The following is a 24,138-nucleotide window of genomic DNA, read 5'->3' on the forward strand; positions in this document are numbered from 1 at the left end:
AATTTCTCCATGTTATTTGGGAACTGACTCCCTCTACCTTGTTCTTGACTCCTGGGAGCTCCTATTCCCCTACACATTTAAGTCCCTATGAATCTAGTTAATTCAATCTAGCTACCTTACCCACCATCTTTTGTTGGGGCTTGTCTTGTTCCATTCTGAGGGAGCCAAGGATTTAAAGACAAGCACTGGGAAATGGGCAAGCATTAGCCTTCAGAAAAGCTAGTAAGCCAAGATTGTGCCAAGCCAAGCTTGGCAATTATGCTGCATAGCTGAGGGAAGTGGCAGACAGGGCGCAGATACCATCTTCTCAGAGGATTCTGTGGCATGAGGGTAGTTACATGCCTGGCTGGCCACTCTCTCTACTATTGTTTCATGACATTGTCTATGAATGTTGGCGGGGTGAATGAAAGATAGCTCTTGCTAATCACTTTCCAATCTAAACTAGATAGAGTAGGATAAAAAGCCTAGAAGATGGGTGTAAGCTCTGGTGTCTGCTTCTACGCTTTCCTATTTCTTTCTTTTTTTTCTCGGGCACAACTCTTCTCCCTCCTTCCTACCCCATGTCAGAAAGTTGTCATAGGAAGGAGCCCCAGGAGCAAACTGTGAAAAGGGAAGAGCAATGTAGCAAAAACTGAAAACAAACCAAAACATACATAGGCTTTGGAGTCAGAAAGACCTGTGTTCAAATTCTGAACATAGGATTTGCTGTCTGTAACTGGAACAAACCTCTGTTTCCCCATCAGAAATTAGAGTATGACTAGATGAGGTTGTGTGTGTGTAAGAGAGAGAGAGACAGAGAGAAAGAGAGCGAGACTAGAAAGAGAGAAAAGAGTTCCTGGTTTATCACAGACACACAATAAGCATTATTATCCTGGTTTTTATTGATAAGATTGTTAAAGCAGCCTAGGAGATTGAAAAGTTCCTGATGTGCCTTGTTGTAGAGGAGTAAAAATGAACTGTACAATGAGAAGAAAGGGATGAAAGGGTTTGGAATATGAGTAAATAAAAGATGCCAACAGTGAGGCTGTGGTTATGAGAAGGGAAATGAGAGAGACCAGTAAAAGATGGCAAAACTCCCCCAGTGCATTCTCAAATTGCAGCTGAGAAATGGAACTTTAGAGACAGAAGCTAAAGATGTCTGAGCAGAATAAAGGAAAAATGAGGGTTATCAAACTGGTGTTATTTCCAGTCACTCTCAAAATGATGTGCGACAGCCTTCCATGTGGATTTGCCAATCCCAAACTACGCACAGTTCATCAGACCCTATTTTCATCTTTTCCTGCTACTTCTTTTACTTGACATTTATATGAATTGGCTTCATAATTCAAGTCAAATGGCACTCTTCCAGATTTTTTTTCCCACAGAAGCCATAGAAGAGATGCATATAAGAATATGTTTTATGTCCTCTGTAAACGTAGGAGCTCCTTCAGCTTGTAGGGAATTGACCTTTGCCTGAGTTGTGTGCTGTGTGTTCTCAGTCATGTCTGACTCTTTGTGACCCCATGGACTGTAGCCTGCCAGGCTCCTCTGTCCACGGAATTTTCCAGGCAAGAATACTGGAGCAGGTTGCCATTTCCTACTCCAGGGGGACTTTAGCCTGTACGTGTTTACATTTTCTCGTTGCTCTGTGTCCATCTTTGGGTTTGACTCCATCATGAAAGTCTGGGAAAGTGTCTGCCGTTTTTTTCCCCAACAATTAAATTGTTAATTGTAGTTAAATGGTTAAAAACTGAATTTCAAAATGCTTATTGAATGTTGATGACAAAATTAAATCCTTTATTTGCAGGTAGCTTAAGATTGATCTGGGGATTGATTGATTGGGAGAGTGGAAGTGGAACATATGTAAACATACACAGACATACAGAGAATAGAGAGAGAGGTATAGATGGAACTTTAGTGCTCTAAAATTTTGGGGTGAGAGAGTTACAGAGAATGTTGAGAAAATAACTAGAAATCGAAAAAAAAAAAAAAAAAACCTGTGTGTGCAGCTTTATGGCCAATAAGTGGGAACTGATTCCCATGCAGACATGCTATGGTTAATAATTTCCCACATTTTGGCAAGACCAGTGGGCTCATTGCTAGATAAGAGGGTAGGTAAAAAAGACAGTTTTCATACTGGAAGTATAGTAGTCAACCTCTTGTAGCATGGCTGATGAACGCTGGGAAACTTGCTTGCCCAAGGACACAGCAACCATGTAGAACAAAATGGCAGAACTTACCTGGGGATACCTACATCTTTGAGACTTCCTGGCTGAGGTCAGGGCTCTTTTGGAAGACTTGCATTACGTCAGTTCACGTTCATGACCAAGAGTGCTCTGCATCTTGAATTCTAGGGGGCCAGGTCCTGCTTGGAGACCCTGGGGGCACTGCAGGTGGTGTAGTAACTCCTTCCTTTTCCTGCAGAGTAATTGACCCCTTTGCCACATTGTGTCTCCATAGACTCTTGCTTTTTCCAAAGTGTCTCTTTTATTCACCAGAAAGCCTAGTGCCCTGGCAAAGCCTACCTCCCCCAGTCTCTGTGCTGTTTGGTACAGGTCATGTTCCTCTTTGGGTGGCTTGCATTGTATGTGTACTAACACCCTAAGTTTGCCTGACCTCTAGGTCTCTTTTCTTCTCCCAGTCCATGCTTTACCTCTCCAGTGCTTTAATTTAAGCCATCACCACCTCTCACCTGGATGAATGCATTGTCTTTCAACCAATCTCTTTGCTTCTACCTTTACCCCACTCTAATCCAGTCCACCCACCACAACTGGAGTCATAGTTTTTAAATGTAACTTTGATGGTCTCAAACTTGTGATGTATTATCAAATGTACATTTGATAATGTATGATTTCTTTCACACATCAAACCCAAACTTAACTAAAGTCCTTGCAAGAGGCCCCCAGGGTCTGGTTTTTATCATCAGCTCCAGTCTCATCTCTCAGAACTAACTCACTGCTGGCATGTATACTTGAGCCATTTGGAGCTATTTATACTTCTGTAAATGTACTGTATTCTTTCACACTGCCATTCCTTTTGCCCCTTCCAGAGAAATTCTGATCTTGACTACCCTTTCTACCCTCTCTGCCTAACTAGCTCCAATTCCTCTTCTGTTAATGGCTTTATTGAGATATAATTCACATAACAATTCACTCAGTTAAAATGTACAATTCGCTGGATGTTGATAGTTTAGAGTTGTACAACAACCATCAGTATTTAATGTCAGACCATCTTTACCCACCCCTCGCCAAGAAACCCTGTACCTGTTTGCAGACCCTCTCCATTCCAGCCTCCTTGCTTCCTGCTGGCCTGCCTGTGGCAACCATTGATCTATTGGACCTTCTGTCTCTATAGATTTGTCTATTCTAGAGTCATCTCTCCAGACTTTTTTCAGGTGTTGCCTCCTCTTGTTTGCCTCCTAGTTCCCTGATTTCCAAACATCTCTGCTGGGCTCCAATAACACCACTTGTCTGGGTCTGTCATAGCACTTATTCTACAGTATTCTTACCTGCCTCCCCATTTGAATTGACTTACTCATCTCTGAAACTTCAGTGTCTAATTCTTAGCTCAGTTTAGAGAAAGTACTCTGGAACTACTGGCCAACTGAATGAATGACTCCCAGGAAGCCCTGACAGGGAGAAAGGCCTCTCAGTGAGTGGGTTAAAGACAAGTGAATACACAGGTAAAACCAGACGGTGGATGCCTAAGTACCCATTTTTCAGCTCACTTGCACTTGGATAAATTCAGCTACCCGAATGATGTCTCTTTCATCTCTATAGTTGATGTGAAGGTTCCAGAACCTAGGGAAACATTACCAAAGTGGTGCAGAGGAAGTATATCTTCAGGAAATATTCATGATACATCAGTTTAAGCTTTACCTGTGGGATCAACAGCAACACTCTCAGGCCATCTTCCTGCTCAATTTTTTCAATTTCCTATTCTCTCTCTGTGTCTCTCTTCCTCTCTACCCGCTCTCTCCTGTCTTCCCTTCCTCCTCTTTCTCTTCTCCTCCCCTCTCCCCCTAGTGCCCTTGGGATATTTGCCTTTTTTAAAAAGCACATTTCAGAATATCAGAGGAACAATGTAGGTCCTTAGATTTTAAAATAAATTAACTTAAGCATGAGATGTCTGAACATGTATTCCCTTTGAAAGCTGTTTAATTGTTCCACTTCAATGCACCACATTGCTTTTTACATGATTCGATCTTTAAAAAATCTGGTCAGCAAGGGAATATAAGACAATTTGCAACAACAATGGAATATAGAGATGTTAAATATTAAATCATCTCATTTTCAGCATTTTACTGACTAGAGACAAATGGAGATGCACCCTGACTCTGGCTATTAATACCTTTTTCTGTCTGTAAGCCTTTCTCCTGAATTCAAACTTCCTCCTTCTTCTCTTCCCTAGCAACCTCTTGTCTCTCGTCTCCTTCACTCCTGATCTCTCTCTCTCTCATTCTCAATTCTCTCCTCTGCCCATTTTGCTGTATGCACCTCTCTTTATGTTTCACACTGTTTCTCCTCCATTTTCTTTTCCATTCTGCTTCCTAATTAGCACTCTCTCTCTCTCTCTCTCTCTCTCTCTCCTTTTTTCCTTCTGTTCTTTGCACCCAGAATGAAGTAGGGAAGAGATTGGGGGGAAAGATGAGCAGGAAAATAGAGAGAGGAAGAAATAGATAATAGGGCTGTCCTGCACCACATCATCTGCCACCAAAGGGGACATGCCCAAATCACTCACATGCCTTCCCCTTTAAGGTGAGGCATATAACCTCTTCATGCCTCGCTTTTATGTCATTTATAAAATTGAAACAGAGTAACATGTTCCCGGACTACCTCCCAGAGATGCTGCTAGGGTCAGACTTGGGAATGAATATGAAAAAGGTTTGAAAAGAACCAGACCCCTGTAATTGGAAGCACTTGGGAGGAGGTAAGGCGGGGAGAAGGGGGCGGGGGGAGGTTAGATTACCGCCTTGCACCGCAAGGGGATCTAATTAACTGAGGATTGTAGTTCTTGCCTTTCTGAGGAATGTGTTTCTTTTCACCTTTGTTCTACTCATCAAATCACTTGGTCGTCTGTGTAGCGCGTTTGAATGTTCTTAGTGTCTTCAGAGGGGAAGGATAACGTGTTCCTTTGTATGCTGTTGATTTTTCTCCCTTCCTTTTCTCTTGCCTTGGGCTAGCAAACGGAACCTCCAGCAGCCAGCTCTCTACCCCCAAGTCTAAGCAGTCTCCCATCTCTACGCCCACCAGTCCTGGCAGCCTCCGGAAGCACAAGGTATTATGTCTCTTATACCTTACTAAACCCCCTTTCACTTGGACTTTTTGGTCCATTAGCTTGAAGCCCCAGGAATCCCAGCAGGGGTCAAGCTTCCAATCACTTGTATTTATTCTTCTGGCCCCCGGTTTAATTCTAATTATATTTAACCAAAAGGAAGCGGTATGAAGGACCCAAATACCCCCATTCTGAGCTAATTGTGTCACCAAATGATGGCCCAGGGGATAAACTTAGATTTTGTCCCTCTGATTCAGAGGCACAGCAAACAGGGTGTTGAGGGCAACTTAAGATCCTAGGTCCTGTAAAGGTCATAAAGAAAGTTAGTCCTGAGTTACTCCCTTTAGATTTGTGGGACATTCAAATATGAACAGACCCTAATTTCACTGTGTATTCTTCATGACCAGGCCGATTCTGGTACACTGTGGGAAGAGAGGGCATAGATACATTGCACTGACCCTAGGCACCCTTTACACCTCTAAGTTAGCCCCAATAAATATACCATTAAAATAATAGATGTTGTAGAAATTCTCTACCTCCACTTTCCAAACTGATTTCCACCTAGAAATCTCTTCTGTATCGAAAATCTGCAGTGGCCATTGCCTTCCACCTCACCTCAGGCCACATGGATGTGGTTTCTGCTCTGATTGTTGTTGTTTAGTCCCTAAGTCATGTCCAACTCTTTTGCAACCCCATGGACCGTAGCCCACCAGGCTCCTCTGTCCATGGAATTCTCCAGGTAAGAATACTGGAGCAGGTTCCCATTCCCTTCTCCAGGGGATCCTCCCAACCCAGGGATCAAACCCTCATCTTCTGCACTGGCAGGTGATTCTTTACTGCAGAGCCACCAGGGAAGCCCTCTGCTCTGATTACCACACCGTAGAGTGGTTTCCTCTAGGATTCTCTTGTGTTCCCCTGGCTCACAAGAATTGGCATGAGATGGAGAAAGGCAAAAGGCCAACAATGTGGCCAGCTCCATCACGGAACCATAGAGGGTCAGGGGTAGAAGAGATCTGAGACAGAGGTAAATTTGTTTCATTTGATTCTCTCAATGATCTTGTGGGATTGATATTTTACACATGAGGAAGTCGAGACCCAGAATGGTGAAGTTACTTACTGGGGTGACATGGCTAGGCAGCAGAAGACATAAGGTCCTAACCAAGGTTATGATCCTTGGTCTGCTGGAGCTGGTTTACACTAGCTCATGAGAGCTTACTGTGTACACTGCTTTCCAATTCTAGAAACTAGAGCTCAGCCATGATGGGAATATTTACACCATGGAATTCAACAAATGCTATAAATCAGAGTCATTGTTTTCTCACACAGAAAGCTGGTCATTACACATTCAACAGCACACCACTACCTGCCACCCATTTAAATTTCCCTTTCTCTACATCAGGATTTTAATTTCCTGGTTAACTTGACCATTACCTGAGCCATAATTCCTAATGCTCATTCCATTCCTTTAATGACTCTTTTAACTTCTGCTAGTGACCCTGGCTGGAACCTTTGAATTGTTCTCTTGAGCTACTTGGTTTTAACAAAGGAGGATCTGCTGAACTGTCTGTATAGCCAGTGTTACCCCGAGATTGTGAGATGGATGAGAACTGCTTTAGCCATCAACTTTCAGTGATTCTTCTGAGCAACAAGGCTTGTTCGTGTGGACATACCAGGATGAGGAATAGCCTACTTTGGTTGTTCTATTGTCTACACAGAACCTCATAGGGATGCTCCACTGTTTCCTACTGTGTTTTTCTTCCACGCATTTCTGCCCTTACTTTCCTTCTGGGAAGTGTGACCTATCCCAGTACCTTCCACCAGTACCTTCCTCAAAGGGCTGGGAGGGTGCAGTCTAGGCATTCATTTCACCCATACACTTGAGACCTTCCACTTTTCAGTTGATATGTTCAGTTCATTTAGTCTGAGGACCCACCACCCATAAGCCCACTGGATGAGTGCATTGCTAAACCATTTCTTCTGGTTGGGTTTTCAGGCTTTAGGGGGGCATTGTTTGCTGTATTTAATTTTCCATTTCTTTTGGATTCAATTCTAAAAAGAAATTTCACCATTGAAGGACTAAAATAAGCTACAGGTGACAGCCTTGTCAGAGCCTCACTATTTTATTTGTATCATTGACTTTTCAGTGTATCACTTTATTTTTCAAATTGCCCCTTTTAAGATCATACACCATGACCAAGTGGGCTTTATCCCAGGGATGCAAGGATTCTTCAATATCCACAAATCAATCAGTGTAATACACCAAATTAACAAATTGAAAAATAAAAGCCATATAATTATCTCAATAGATGCAGAGAAAGCCTTTGACAAAATTCAACATTCATTTATGATAAAAACTCTCCAGAAAGCAGGAATAGAAGGAACATACCTCAACATAATAAAAACTATATATGACAAACCCACAGCAAACATTATCCTCAATGGTGAAAAACTGAAAGCATTTCCCCTAAAGTCAGGAACAGGACAAGGGTGCCCACTTTCACCACTACTATTCAACATAGTAGTTTTGGAAGTTTTGGCCACAGCAATCAGAGCAGAAAAAGAAATAAAAGGAATCCAAATTGGAAAAGAAGAAGTAAAACTCTCACTGTTTGCAGATGACATGATCCTCTACATAGAAAACCCTAAAGACTCCACCAGAAAATTACTAGAGCTAATCAATGAATATAGTAAAGTTGCAGGACATAAAATCAACATACAGAAATCCCTTGCATTCCTATACACTAAAATGAGAAAATAGAAAGAGAAATTAAGGAAATAATTCCATTCACCATTGCAACAAAAAGAATAAAATACTTAGGAATATATTTAATGAAAGAAACAAAAGACCTATATATAGAAAACTATAAAACACTGGTGAAAGAAATCAAAGAGGACACTAATAGATGGAGAAATATACTGTGTTCATGGATTAGAAGAATCAATATAGTGAAAATGAGTATACTACCCAAAGCAATCTATAGATTCAATGCAATCCCTATCAAGCTACCAATGGTATTTTTCACAGAGCTAGAACAAATAATTTCACAATTTGTATGGAAATACAAAAAACCTCGAATAGCCAAAGCAATCTTGAGAAAGAAGAATGGAACTGGAGGAATCAACCTGCGTGACTTCAGGCTCTACTACAAAGCCACAGTCATCAAGACAGTATGGTACTGAAACAAAGATAGAAATACAGATCAGTGGAACAAGATAGAAAGCCCAGAGATAAATCCACACACCTATGGACACCTTATCTTTGACAAAGCAGGCAAGAATATACAATGGAGAAAAGACAATGTCTTGAACAAGTGGTGCTGGGAAAACTGGTCAACCACTTGTAAAAGAATGAAACTAGATCACTTTCTAACACCATACACAAAAATAAACTCAAAATGTATTAAAGATCTAAACATAAGACCATAAAGTATAAAACTCCTAGAGGAGAACATAGGCAAAACACTCTCTGACATAAATCACAGCAGGTTCCTCTATGACCCACCTCCCAGAATGTTGGAAATAAAAGCAAAAATAAACAAATGGGGCCTAATTAAAATTAAAAGCTTCTTCACAACAAAGGAAACTATAAGCAAGGCCTTCAGGATGGGAGAAAATAATAGCAAATGAAGCAACTGACAAAGAATTAATCTAAAATATATACAAGCAACTCCTGCAGCTCAATTCCAGAAAAATAAAGGACCCAATCAAAAAGTGGGCCAAAGACTAAACAGACATTTCTCCAAAGAAGACATACAGATGGCTAACAAACACATGAAAAGATGCTCAACATCACTCATTATCAGAGAAATGCAAATCAAAACCACAATGAGGTACCATTTCACGCCAGTCAGAATGGCTGCTATCCAAAAGTCTACAAGCAATAAATGCTGGAGAGGGTGTAGAGAAAAGGGAACTCTCTTACACTGTTGGTGGAAATGCAAACCAGTTCAGCCACTATGGAGAACAGTGTGGAGATTCCTTAAAAAACTGGAAATAGAACTGCCATATGACCCAGCCGTCCACTGCTGGGCATACACACTGAGGAAACCAGAATTGAAAGAGACACGTGTACCCCAATGTTCATCACAGCACTGTTTATAATAGCCAGGACATGGAAGCAACCTAGATGTCCATCAGCAGATGAATGGATAAGAAAGCAGTGCTACATATACACAATGGAGTATTACTCAGCCATTAAAAAGAATTATCTTTGAATCAGTTCTAATGAGGTGGATGAAACTGGAGCCTATTATACAGAGTGAAGTAAGCCAGAAAGAAAAACACCAATGCAGTATACTAACACATATATATGGAATTTAGAAAGATGGTAACAATAACCCTGTATGCGAGACAGCAAAAGAGACACAGATGTATAGAACAGTCTTAGGGACTCTGTGGGAGAGGGCGAGGGTGGGATGATTTGGGAGAATGGCATTGAAACATGTATAATATCATATGTGAAACGAATTGCCAGTTCAGGTTTGATGCATGATACGGGATGCTCGGGGCTGGTACACTGGGATGACCCAGAGGGATGGTATGGGGAGGGAGATGGGAGGGGGGTTCAGGATGGGGAACACGTGTACACCTGTGGTGGATTCATGTTGATGTATGGCAAAACCAATACAATATTGTAATTAGCCTCCAATTAAAATAAATAAATTTATATTTAAAAATTGCCCTTTTATGGCGGTTAAGGAAACCAACATTAAGTAATAAATTATATAATTTTCTGAAGCAAACTTTAAAAAACATTTAGATTTTGGTATAGTTTTCACAAATTTTTTAACTTTTTACTTTGATATTTCAAATTAAACAGTTGCAAGAATAATACAGAGAACTTCTATGTACTCTTTATAAAGACTCACCAGTTTTTTATATTTTCCCCATTTACTTTATTTTTGTGGGTCTTCTCCCTCCTCACTATGCATACACTTTACTAAATTTTTAACCATTTTAAATTAAGTTCATACATCATGCTCTTTTACCTCTAAATACGTCAATCTGTATTTCCTAAGAATAAGGACGTTTTCTTTCATAACCATAGTACAATGGTAAAATCAGGAAGTTTGTGTTGATTCAATACTGTTGTATGCTCTCTCATCCATATTCAAATTTTATCAGTTGTCCCAAGAGCATTCTTTTTTTGGTCCAGGATCCAACCTAGGATCGCACATTGCTCTCAGTGGTCATGTCTCTTTAGTTTTCTTTGATTCAGAAAAGTTCTTGAATCTTTTCAAAAATCTTTTAGGGAAGTATATTATAGAAGTGAAGAGCATAGGCTAATTATTTGGTGAAATGTCTTTCAATTTAGGTTTGTCTGATGTTTCCTTGTGGTTAAATTCAGACTGTGCATTTGGGACAGAAATGTCATAGAAGTGATGTTGTGTCTCACTCAGTGCATCCTATCAGAAACAGTAGCCTCATGCTTACACCACCAGTGATGGAGGACAAACTGGTTTTTCTAAATAAGCTAAAAAGTGCGTTGTGACCTTGACTCAGTCCTCTTGGGGCTCAGGCTCAGCTTTTTGCTCCTCCTTTCACAGTTACCTGAGCCTTAGCACCATCGAGGTCCTTGGGCAGTGGGCCTAAGCAGATCTCATCTGAAATTCCATCCAAGTGGACCTGAAAGGTGTGAGTCATGGTGGAGACAGGAAGCAGGTGGATGAGGCCATGACTTTCCTTCTGCACAATTGGAAACAAACTTGAAGTCCCAGCATCCCTTTGGTTACTTTTGATGGCTGTGGCAGGGCCCTAAGCTGTAATCAGCCGCTTGGCTTCTCCTCTTAAGCAACTCATGGAGAATCCTTTTTAATGCAGCTGTGATGAGGTTAGCCAAAGTCCGCATACTCGAATGCTGCAATATGAACATGAAGCAAATCCTTGTATAGTTAATGAGAACAACATTTTGCATTTTCATCCTGCTTTATCTTTTTTGCATAGCCATTTTTTCATTTACCCTTGTGATAACCCTGCAAAAGGGATAAGGCAGATTAGTGTTTCCATTTTACAGATGAGAAAAAGAAGGTGCCCAGTCATAAAGACAACCCCAGTATGATTCAACCCTTCAGAGAAGTTACCATATAAAAGGGGGTTTCCCAGGTGGTGCTAGTGGTAAAGAACCCACCTGCCAGTGCAGGAGACATAAGAGATATGGGTTTGATCCCTGGGTCAGGAAGATCTCCCAGAGGAAGGCCTGGCAACCCTCTCCAGTATTCTTGCCTGGAGAATCCCATGGAAAGAGGAGCCTGTGGGCTACAGTCCATAGGGTCGCAAAGAGTTAGACATGACTGAAGTAACTTAGCACGCACACACCATATTAAAGATGTTCAAAATGCCTAGAAGCGCAAGGAAACTTTTTCATTTATTTAAAAAAAATTTCCAGATTAGTGATCACCCTCATAGCTTTAAATTTGGAGGCATTTTGCTTGCCAAGTTGCCTGGAGATTGAAGGAAAACGTATTTGACATAGTATTTGAAAACATAACAAACATTATTTAAATATACATTATCCTCTGTGTTTCCAAACTCTTTTCTTCTGTCATCCTGGAAGTGCTTAGAGAGATAGTTTGATGAATAAAGCAGGGTCCTGAACCTTAAATCACAGACACCACTCTAAGTGGATTTTGGTAGTGTAATCAAGAGTGAACAAAAAACTGCAAGAGCACAAAGGAGAGGAGGAAAGACATCCAACTGTGGGAGACAGAAAAGCTTTACAAACTAGGCGACATTGGAACCTTAAAGCCTGGGTAGGCTTTTGATGGCTGGTGAAGAGAATGGGCATTCCAGCTTTCAGAAAAAAAAAAATCAGCAAGAACAAAGCCACACCATCAGAAAAGGACAGGGCACATTTGGGAAAAAGCAAACCCAAACTGGAAGCCAGGTTTCTCAAAACTTCTCTCTGACTTCCTTTGGACTATAAGCTTCTTGGACCAGAGACCAAGTTTTTGTTTTCTCTAAAGCAATAGTATCGCCAGCACAGCTGTATTTGTTACAAACATTTTGTTCTGTAGGCCTCCAGGGGACTAAGCAAATGAATTTCAGGTGCAAATTATTTGTATTGTTAAGCAATATGTGTGTTTCTGTATTTCTACATATCAATCAACAAAAACAGAATGTTGAGATAATTTCTTTCCCTGAACAGTGTCCTACTCATACAAGAAAATATATTTTGAATACTAAAGAAATTGATGGAGGATAGAAGTACGGAAGTTCATACCTAGGCCTAGTCCTCTGGATTTTCTCCATAGCCTACGTCTCACCACACCCATTACAAGTCACAGCAGCTGCAAGTGGAGTAGCCTCCCATTTCTACCCCAGGCCTGTCTCCTCTTCCTCTGAGATAACAGTCTGGAATAATCCTCTCAGATAATTATTTCCACTAGCCAACCAACTACACTAAAGTGTCTATTACATGAATGATTCAGAGCTACACTGAAGTCCAATGGTTCAGTGTTCAGTGTGGTGGGACTCAAAGTGACTTCCATAATGAAAAAAGACCCTTGTGTGCTGGCCTGAAGACTGCCCAGGGAGTTCACTAACTTGGCAGTGCCTGCCTCCCTTCCCCTGGCTTTGGTATAACTAGAGAAAAGCAAAATGTAATGGTCCACATTATATTTTATAGAATTTTAGAGCTAGAACAAAACAAAGATCTTATAGTCTTCATCTTCCTCAATTTTCAGATATAAAAGCAAAGATCCTGAAAGAGGAAGCTAGGCTTAGGACTGTTCTCCTGGCTCTTAATCCTGTGCTCTTTCTACTACAGTGGACTTGCATTTATGTGTAAATTTATGGAATTCATCAGTGGTCACAATATAGTCATAGAGCAAAACTACTACAAAACTGTATTTTACATTTGTACATATCATTACACACTGAATATTACTGTATACGCTATATACCGATATATGCATATTGCTATATAGGGTTACCTGCTCAGGAGTCACATAAACAAGATTCAGAACCTATCTATGAAACAGAACCAGAAACATAGAGAACAGGCTGGTGGTTGCAAAGGAGGAGAGGGGTGGGAGAGTTAGATTGGGAGTTTGGGATTAGCAGATGCAAACTGGTGTATACAGAATGGATAAACAACAAAGTCCTACTGTACAGCATAGGGAACTATATTCAATAACCTGTGACAAACCATAATGGAAAACTATGAAAGCGAGCGTATATGTATAACTGAGTCACTTTTCTATACAGCAGTAATTAACACAACATTATAATTCAACTACACTAAAAAGTAAAATTGAAATATATAGTATTCAATTGTCAATGTGAAGGATTTTTCAAAGGTACTACTTTTTAGAACAACATGTTATTGAGATAAAATTCACCTTTTTAAATAAAATGTCCAGTTTAGTGGCTTTTAGAATAATCACAAAGTTATGCAAGAATGTATTCATCACTTTCAAAAGAAACCCTATGCCTGTTAGTAGTCACAGCCTCTTTCTCCTCTACCCACACCCCTGGTACCACTAATCTACTCTCTGTTTCTATGAGTTAGCATATTCTGAACATTTCATGTAAATTTTCCTCTGAACACTGCTTTAGCTGCTTCCCAAAACTTTTGGTATACTGTGATTTCATTTCCCTTTATCTCACTGTATTTTCCAATCTCCTTTGTGATTTCTGACTATTCAGCAGTGTGTTGTTTAATTTCCACATATTTGTGAACTTCCCAAATATCTTTCTGTTATTGCTTCCTGATTTAATTCCATTGTAGTTGTAGAACATACTGCGTATGATTTTAAACCCTTTCAGATTTATTGAGACTCATTTCATGGCCTAACATATAATCTGTTATGTAGAACGTTACATGGGACCTTGAGAATAAAGTGTATTCTGCTGTTGTTGGACAGAATAGGTTAGATGTATAATTTCTTGTAGTGTCTGTCTTTCAAGTCTTCTCTTTCCTTATTGATCTTCTGCCTAGTTATTCTATCCATTACTGAAGATGGGGTATTGAAGTTTTTGACCGTTACAGTTGAATTCTTTATTCCTTGCTTTAATTCAGTAATTTTTGCTTCATGTATGTTGGTATTCTGTTGTTAAAGCACAGATATGTTTTAATTATATTTTATCATTATGAATGTCCTTCTTTGTCTCCAGTAACAGATTTTGCCTTAAAATCTATTTTTTTCTGACATTAGTATAAGCCACTCCAGCTCTTTTGCTTACTAACTGCATGATAAATCTTTCTCATAATTTTACTTTCAGCCTATTTATGTCTTTGAATATAAATTATGTCTCTTTCAAACAGCATAGAGCTGAATGTTTTAAAAACCATTCTGTCAGTCTATGCCTTTTCATTTGAGTGCTTAATTTACTTACGTTTAATGTAATTGTTGGGAAATTAGTGATTACGTCTGCCATTTGCTATTTTGTGTATGTCTTTTTTGTTCCTTCACTCCTGGATGTTTGTCCTTTTTGTGTTAAATAGATATTTTTCCAGTATACCGTTTTAATTTCCTTGCTGTATTTTTACTAATTTTATTTCAAGTTATTTTCCTAGTGGTTGCCCTGCGGATTACAATTAACATCTTGACACAATCTACTTTGGATTACTATCAACTTCATTTCAATTTGATATAAAAATTTTGCTATTGTATATCTCTGTTCATCCCCCACCCCTTTGTGTTCTTATTCACATACAAATTACATCTTCATGCATAATAAGTCCACCAACACATCTTGATAATTACTATTCTATGCAGTTGTCTTTGGAATTGGATAATAGAAGAAAAGAGTTAGAAAAATAAATTTATAATAACTTCTTTTGTCTTGACCTATGTATTTATCTTTACCATTGTTCTTTATTTCTTATGTGGGTTACGTGTGTTACTTATATGGGTTATGTGGGTTACTGTCCTTTCATTTCTCTCAGGAGGATTCTCTTTAGTATTTCTTATATGACATGTCTGCTAGCTCTGTCTTTGTTTATCTGGGAATACCTTGATTTCTTCTTCATTCTTGAAGGATAATTTTGCTAGATTTCCTTAAATACTTTGATTCAGTAAGTCTCCTGGCCTCTGCTGAAGGGCTGTGTGTGTGTGTGTGTGTGTGTTGGAGCCTGATTTCAATGCTGTCAGGCGGCTTGCCTTAGCCTTCACTTGCTGTTTGTTCAAGGCCTCAAGGCCAACCAGAAGTGAGAGATTAAGAATTTCTCAGGTCCTTTTTGAGAATACACCCTGAACATGTGCCTGGCCCTAGAGATTCCTGGAAATATTGTCAGAGATTTTCAAAGTCCCCTATGGACATGAATTCTCCAGCTTTTCCTTTTAAGGTTTTGAGCAGCTTCATTTGCCCCAGCTGTTTCCCCCACATCAGGCAGCTGTGATTTTAAACAATTGCAATTGATTAATGCTGCCTGTAAAGGCTGTTCACAGTGAGTGTGCTCTGAGTCAGGTCAAATAAAGAAGAGCCCCATAAGTGGGAATCAACTGACAGGTCAAATAGTGACAGTTGTCTGGAAATATGGCATTGGGGGGAACTCCAGTTCCATTCTGCATCCTCTAGTGGTGTCTAGGTCGCTATTTTTCAGATACTGTAGTTCTGAGGCTGTTGGTTTGCAAATATATCCTGGAGCTAGGGAGAGAGAGAATGGAAATAGGACCAGTTAAAGCACCACAAACTTTGTTATTCTTACTGAGAGTCAGCCATTTTTCTTGAAGAAATACTTTTGGGGTTGTTGCAAGCCTTTGGTTAATTTCTGGAGTTCTGAAAATGTTGATTTTGACAATTTTTTCCAGTGTTACTGCATTTATGCAGGATCAGATTTTTAGAGAGTCTCTCCACTATTCTTAAAGTCTAAGGCTCAAAGATACTTTGACTATGTCCAATTTTCACTCTACTCAATTTCTGGAGAACTAAACCCCTTCAGAGATGCAACTCCATAGTATGCCACTTTGCCCCAACTCCATTCTACATGTTTTTATTGCTCTCCTATTGTCAGCAAGCCCTCTACAGAAAAAGTTTTCCAACCCCTGATTTACAGTGTAGGGATGGCAGGTTGGTGAGAAGTGAATCCATTTGCTATAGTTGCCTTTGTTGTGTGTGTGTGTGTATGTGTATGTGTTTTAATGATTCAGTCTTTCTTTGAGTGTCCTCAGAGTTGGTAGAGACCTTACAGATTGTACATTCTGCATTTTCTTGATGAAGAAACCAAGACTTAAAGACTTATTCAGTGTCAGAGTACTACTTAACTACACCCTCAGATTCCTGAGTATACTTTACTTCTGTTTCCATTCTAAGTGGCCTAACAGACTTCCTATCCTTTCTCAGCAAAAACCATTCTCAATGTTAGATAAATAAGTCCCTCTCCTCCCTATTCTTGTCCCCCTTCATCATCTTTACTTTTTCTTTTACCTCAAGGAGAAGTTTCATTCTCTAATTCTCTTAGACAGTTCTCTACTGAAGTTCTGTGTGTATACCAAAGACAGCCTCTTAATCACCCAGAGACTTGACCCTCAAATTTCCAGTTTCCTTTAGTATCTTGCTGATAATGTAAATGGAAAGAGTGGTTTTTAAACGGTACTTCATTTGGGGATGGATGAGATTCTGCCTCCCCCATGTCTGATTTGACCAAAACAACTACGCTTCCATTTGTCTCATGTATTTGGCTTCCAAGAAAATTTTCATTTGAATAGAAAATTTAAACAAGAAGTGAGAAAGAGAGAGACTGAGAGAGAGAGAGATTTGAAAAGCACTGACTTAGACCGTATGGGAAGTAAGTCTACAAGTAATCACAAGGATCTCCAAATAGAGCTCTGGGAACAGTGGAAAAAACCTTTGCTATATCATCCCATCTCCTCAAGACATAAACAAGACTTGGGGCAGTATTGGAGTCATGAATCCTAGTTATTGGTGGGAAATGGAAGTATTAAGAAATAAATTGGAATTAGGTGATGGGGTACATTTTTGGGGTTATCCATTTGTTCAGGGTCTGGCAGCTCTCTGGAAGTCTGAAATGAATCCACTTATATATCTACAACTGATTTTTGACAAAGGTGCGAAAGTCAATGAGTAGAAGAAAGATAACTTTTTCAATAAGTAGTGCTGGAGGAATTGGATATCCTTAGGCAAAAAAAAAAAAAAATCCCAACCTAAACCTCACATCTTACATAAAAATTAACTAAAAGATGGATTATAATTGTAAATGTAAAACATTTAGAAATGAAATACAGGAGGAAATCTTCTGATGTTTGGCTAGAGTTCTTAGATATTACAACAAAAAGTGCAACCTGTAAAAGAAAAAATGATAAATTAGACAAATTGGACCTCATAAAAATTAAAAATTTTTGCTCTCAAAGACTATGCAAAAGTTATGAAAAGATAAGCTACAGACTGCAAGCCATGTATTTAACCAAAGCCATATATAGAATATAAAAATAACTGTTAAAACTCAACAATAAGAAAAATCCAGTTAAAAATGAATAAAAGACATGAAGAAACACTTCTGAGGAATGTTTTCTTCAACTGAACTCAGGAGAAATTATCGATGTCAATTATGCACATGAAAAGATGTTTAACATCATTAGTTAGTTTAACATCAGGGAAATGCAAATTAAAACCACAATGGGATATCATTACAATCCCACAAGACTGGCTAAAATAAAAAGTGGTGAAAACACCAAATACTGGTGGCAATGTGAATAAACTAGATCACTAATATTTTTCTGGTGAGACTGTAAATGGTACTGTTACTCTGGAAAACAATATGGCAGTCTTTACCAAACTAAACATATAATTCATATACAACTTATAAATTGTACTCTTGAGCATTTCTCCCAGAGAAGTGAAAACTATGTCGACACAAAAACCTGTACATGATGTTTATAGCTGTATTATTTATAATAGCCTACAACTGGAATCATCCCACATGTCCTTCAACCAATGAATGGTTAAATAAACGGTGGTACATCCATGGAATGTTGCTCAGCAATATAAAGGAGTGAACTACTCTTATAGGCAGCAGCTTGATGAATCTCCAGGGAATTATGCTGATGGGAAAAGCCAATCTCAGAAGGTTATATACTGTATGCTTCCATTTATATAACATCTGAAATGACAAAATTGTAGCGATGGAAAACAGAACACTGTTTCCCAAGGCTTAGGGATGGGGGAGGAGTGGATGTGGCTATAAAGGGGTAACATGCAGGAGCCCTTTGGTGAGGCTACAGTTCTGTATCTTGACTGTCATGATGGTCATACAAATATATACATATGATAAAGTCACATATGACTACACTATACACACATACGCACACACACATCCACATACATGAATGCATGGAAAACTGCAAGATTGTTACCATTGTGGGAAATTGAATGAAGGATACATTGTGCAAAGCTACCTCCTTGTACTTCAAATTCCTGTGAATCTAATTTCAAAATAACAATTAGAGAAAATGTTAGTTTAAAAAAAAGCAGTCACGTAATCTTGCCCATTGCAGAGCCCAAAGTGTTAAGAAAAGGAGAATTAACTTTATCTCTTATCTTACAGGACCTGTACCTGCCTCTGTCCTTGGATGACTCAGACTCACTTGGTGATTCCATGTGAAGGAGGAGAGAGTCCAGAGTACAAATGCAAGCTTACCGTTACAATAGGGTACTTCTGCTCAAGTGTCCAACAGGGCTATTGGTGCTTTCAAATTTTTATTTTGTTGTTGTTGTTACTTTTAAAAACACACTGTAATATTTTGGGTTTATTTTCCTGTGATTTCTCCTCTGGGCCACTGATCCACAGTTACCAGTTACAAGAGATAGATTGATAACCATCCTTTTGGGGGTAACTTTCCAGGGATGCAAAATGTACTAGTCCATGATCTTTCTATTGGATCCTTAGGCACCCGCATTATTTTCCCCCATCTCGCTTTCCTCATCTGTGACAGTCTTCCCTCTGCAGAGAGTTGTTTACACACATAGCACTTAAGATGTGTGTGGGGGTGCGGAGGGGAAAAGCACTGGCAACTCCAAGAGTGACAAACATAAGCGTCCCTTGTCTCCCCATCTCAAGAAAGCTGGAGGATCCTGGGAGGACGGCAAGGCAGCTCCCCAGCCTGGCACTTCACTCCTGATTGAAACTCTAGTTTGTCGTTTAGCACTAATTCTGGCTGCCAAGGGGGAGAAACACCAGCAACTTGTCATTCTGACACCAAAGGCTTAGGACCTTGGTGTAGGATAGGTTAAAGAGACTAGGCAAAATTGGAAAACACTGTAGACATTTCAATAGTGTTTATAAAGCACAGTGAATTCCTTGTCAACATCTCCACTGGGGCAATTTAGAGTCGATAAGCAATTAATAACAGTTGGGGGTGAGGGACTTTCATATACCTGGGCCCTCTAAGAGGCTGTCTAACCTAGCGAGTTAGGACACAAACTCTATGGTATCCATCTATCTCTGTTCTATTGAATGCCTTGTAAACAGCCAACACTGAAAACACTGTGAGAATTTGTTTTCAGGTCTGACACCTTTCAGTCGCTTTTTATAGCAAGAAACCAATATCCTTTTTATAAAAACTTGTGTCTGTATTTCGGGAGCAAACTCTTCAGGCTCCTTTTTTATAAACTGGTGATTTTTCTTTTGTCTAAAAAACACATGCAGAAAATTTACCAAAAAAAAAAATGCAGAAGAATAATGTAGTTTAGAAATCATGCTGTCACTGCCAAACAGAAACTTCCAGGAAAAAAAAAAAAACAAACAAAAAAAAACAAAATGAATAGCAGAGGCCAATTCAATAGAATCAGTCTTTTGATAACTTTTTAACAGTTATGCTTACATTAATAATTTCAATGTGGACCAGACATTCTAATTATATTTTAAATGAAATGTTACGGCATATTTTAAGCAGCTCTTTTTTATCTATATTCCTGATATTTCATACTGAAGACACAGAATCCTTTCTCTTTGCTATAAGGACTGATCATTTGAAATAGTTCTCAGTCTTTGAGGTACAGGTTCATAACACTGCTTTTTGTCTATAATCATAGCCCATAATGGCAAAGACAACTAAATTTAAGTAAAAGCCATGCATGCCAATTCTGTGTTTGCTTTTAGCAGATATGAAGTAATTGTTCAGATAGTTGGAAAGGTGCAACATTCAAAGTCAAGCTGCTGTTTGGCTATTGAATGACTTGCATTTGTTCCTCTGCTTTAACTGGAATGAGCTTGGGGTGTGTGTGTGTGTGTGTGTGTGTGTGTGTGCGCGCGCGCACGCGCACACATGCATGCATGCGCACACACATAACTGATTCATATTTAGGAGATATTACAGGACACCCTGACATTAATCAGTGGCAACTTTATGGCATTGCTGATGTGCACTGTGTAGCAGGAAATGCACTGATGGAAGGGTTAGATCAGATGCCCCAAGACAAGCTTCAGATGTCCTTAGCTACAAGGAAAATCCAGATGATGGTGGTACTGACTCCTGGTAAAACTGGTCATTGAAAAACCCCAAAGTATAAGAATCTCTTTTTGCCCACTCTCCTTTATTTGTAAGCTGTTAGAAATCATTAAGAAGCCCATTTTACTTACCCGCTACTTCTTTCTGGAAGCTAAAGTTTTGCTTAGTGCCTCCCAGAAAAATTTGTAGTTAACTAGGAAAAAATGGTACTTGGGTTGGAGGCTGTAGAGAATGGTAGGAGGTCAGTATCTAAATTGCAGACCAGATTCCCCAAAGATTCCACCCAGTCTTTCTCTAGATATCATTTAGTCCAATTCCTTCAATTTAAGATGAAAGGCAGGCTGAGGCAGCCAAATGACCATCTGGTAAAGAGCAGGACCAGAGGAGAAACTCAGATTTCCTTATGTCCACACCCTAGGCTACCTCTCTGAGCGTTACCTTGCTTGTGCCACATGTACCATTAGAAAATATTCAGTGGCCATATTTTCCTCAGAATGATCTTTCAACCTTCTATAATAATCAATGCATTTCTATTATTATCGTCTATAATAATAATAGAATTTCTATCTTTCAAAAAATAAATAATAAGGAAATGTTTCTGTACTGCCACTTTAGGGGACTTTGGTCTAGTTCAAACTTCAAGCCTTTAACAACTGCATTTTAAATTGGCCCATTTTCAAGGCAAAAGAGAAAAAATCTGGTTGTTACTGAGCTCCTTCAGTCCTGTCATTCATTCTCAATTTTACCCAATCCAGTTTTACCACAAATGTCCTGTTGTATTACCTTCTGCACAGTCAGCAAATAGCAAGTCAGTCAGCGAGGATTTGCCACCACTCCCCGCATTCTCCCTCCCTCTTAGACACACATGCACACACACACACAATCCATCTATTGCTTGTTCCTACCTCCTGATTTTTCTCCCTTACAGAAATAGAAATAGGGACAAAGAAGGGGAAAATGTATATATGGGGCTGGGCTGAACAACTTCATAAGTAGTGTTAACTAGGGGTAAATTGAGAGAAAAGGTCCTTTTCTCTTCACTGTTTTGGAAAGGATAGCCATTAGCATGACTGCTTTGTGTCCTTACAGACTTTAGTATTAGCCTAGACTGAATCATACAGTTTTCAAGCTGGAAGGAATCTTCAGATCATATCATTACTACAAATTCCTCATTTTCAGGCCAGGAACGGAGATGCAGTAGTAAAGTAATTTCCCCAAGGTCACACAGCTGGCTAGGGGCAGGGCTGGGATTAGAACCCACATCTCCTGGCTCTCATTCCAAGGCCTTTCCCACTGAACTGTATTGCCTTCCACTAGGCTCCTGAGAATTCTTTCCCAGGGTCATGTTGCATCTTGGAGCCATATGCTGCTGCCCTGATCTCAGTGGGAAATCCACCCACCAACCTAATACAGCTCTTTCTCCCTATATTCACATGGTTGCCATCCACATGGACTGCAGATGTCCCCAGAGAGAAGCAGGCATTGAGGACCAATAGGAATAGTGGGGTTGCTGCCCTCGTCCATCAAGCACCTGGGATCCCTGCCCACCTTGAGGAGTCCTCAGAACAGTCCCCAGAGCTCCTGCTCTGTTCAAATGGGATGGGGGAAGACTGGTTTCTCCTGTCAGTTCACTTCGTCTCATCTCATATGGGTTGGTCTTTGTAGGCTGAGGTAAATGTTTCTTGTTTCTAGAGCAGGAGAAGGAAAGAAGGAAAGAAGGGAGGGAGAGAGGGAGAAATAATAGCTTTGTTTATCCTGACTTTCTGAGATGACTTTTCAGTATTTTTTAAATGAGTGTGGCTACCATTCCCTGGCCTGGAGGAGGGCATGGCAACCCACTCCAGCATTCTTGCCTGAAGAATCCGCATGGACAGAGGAGCCTGTCAGGCTACAGTCCATGGGGTCACAAAGAGTCGAACACGACTGAAGCAACCAAGCACAGCACAGCACCATTCCCTGACAATGATTTGTTTTTTTATTTAATTGAAGACTAATTACTCTACAGTATTTTGCCTTCCATGGCAGAAACCAGGGCAACGGGGTCTGAACATGTAGCTTTCCCCACAGTGAGGTTCTTCCTGGGAACTAGGTATTCATCAGTTTAGTTCTGAAAGACCTCCTTCCAGGCTTACCCCACTCCTCTGGAAATTCTCTCTCCTTGTTGCTTCTCCTCCTCCCTCAGTGGTAATCAAGGAACCTTAAAGGAAATGTGTTGTTATCGGAAGAAGGCAAGAAGAGCAGGTTTGAATCTCCAGATTCTTCTTTGAGCCACCCAACCCAAGTCTTAGGCCAGCAATCGAATGTTTGCCTTGGTCAAAATTACATCAGCTTCTTAGTCCCTTTAGTACTCTGGATGGACGTGTCCCTAATCCCCCTCAGATTTATTTCTGAATAGCTTATCTTAAACACACACACACACACACACACACACACATCTCCCTTGGACAAGGGTACAAGCATGCCATGTCTCCAAGATGAGCTCCAGCACACTGATGAGAATGTTCCCCCAGCTCAATGCTCCTCAAAAACATCTGTGCCAAGGGACTTTCCCAGACAGATACAGTGGGATAGTGGTGTTTGAATGACCTCCCCCTACTGTCCAGTTTACCATGGAAATAAAAAAACATGCATATTTCTTTCTTTTAAAGCCACTGGAACCTGTCCTTGGCCACATGAAGTCATTTGGATTTCTAAGACCAGGCCTCACTCTTGTATTGTCATTGCATTAAGGGATTTGACCTAGAGGCCTAGGCTGGCTTCCTAAGTAAACCATCAGTGTTTTGAAGCTCATCTGGGACTAGCAAGGGGTTAGAGTCCTAATGTTTTAGTACTGGGAACCTAGAGAGAATAAAGACCTAGCAATTGACATGCCAGAAATGACCTGAGACCTCCTATGTAGCCATGGAGCCTTACAATTGTTGGGCTTCCTGGGTCTCTCTCCTGATGTGAAACTTTGAGGCTGTTACACTCTGCCTCTGCCCAAGAAGGAGACCCCATATGTAGCTTCATCCACAGTTCTATGATCCCATGCAGGGTTGACTCTTCGTTACAGGTGTGACCACCTGGAACAAGGATACTGCCTTGATTCCGCTCACCTACCTTTTGGCTAGAGATACATCTCCAGCAGGTTCTCTGGCTTTGGGTGGCCCAGACCCAGTTTGATGATGTTAACACTCAATGGATTGCCCTTAGTCAGCTCTAAGTGGCATGATAATGGACTGAGACAACACAAATCATTTCTTAAAAACGAATTCCCAATTCTATTCTTCCTCTGTCTAGCAGAACTCACTTACCTAGTAGATATAAGGCTGGAGGTTCTTGCTACAGAGCAGGCAAGACACATCTTCAGGAAAGAAAATGCATTTCTAAACCCACAGAGCACTGGCTCCAGCAGGCAACGTACTATGGGCTGAAACTTAACAGCTTCACCTAGCCCCTTCTTCTTTTTCTTTTCAGAGACAAGAAGGCTTCTCCA

At 40.1% G+C, this 24,138-nt stretch overlaps 1 protein-coding gene across 12 annotated transcripts in view; it reads left to right on the forward strand.

Moving 5' to 3' along the window:
• DCX (doublecortin) overlaps positions 1-20,481 on the forward strand; it is a 398,585-nt gene extending 378,104 nt beyond the window's left edge. For 5 of the 12 annotated variants that reach the window (XM_086388051.1, XM_086388050.1, XM_086388052.1 and 2 more), the window contains 2 exons: positions 5,162-5,256; positions 18,761-20,481. In XM_086388051.1, coding sequence (XP_086244177.1) covers positions 5,162-5,256; positions 18,761-18,817 — 152 coding nt within the window. In that variant the 3' untranslated portion in view covers positions 18,818-20,481. The remainder of the gene's footprint in view (positions 1-5,161; positions 5,257-18,760) is intronic. The other 7 variants (XM_086388057.1, XM_086388055.1, XM_086388058.1 and 4 more) reach the window with 2 other exon arrangements.
• The last annotated feature ends 3,657 nt before the right edge of the window (positions 20,482-24,138 follow it).

Source organism: Bos grunniens, chromosome X (genome assembly GCF_055505025.1).
Source record: "Bos grunniens cultivar Pamir isolate PY7600 chromosome X, Bosgru_T2T1.0, whole genome shotgun sequence".
In the NCBI taxonomy this organism is placed as follows: Eukaryota; Metazoa; Chordata; class Mammalia; order Artiodactyla; family Bovidae; genus Bos; species Bos grunniens.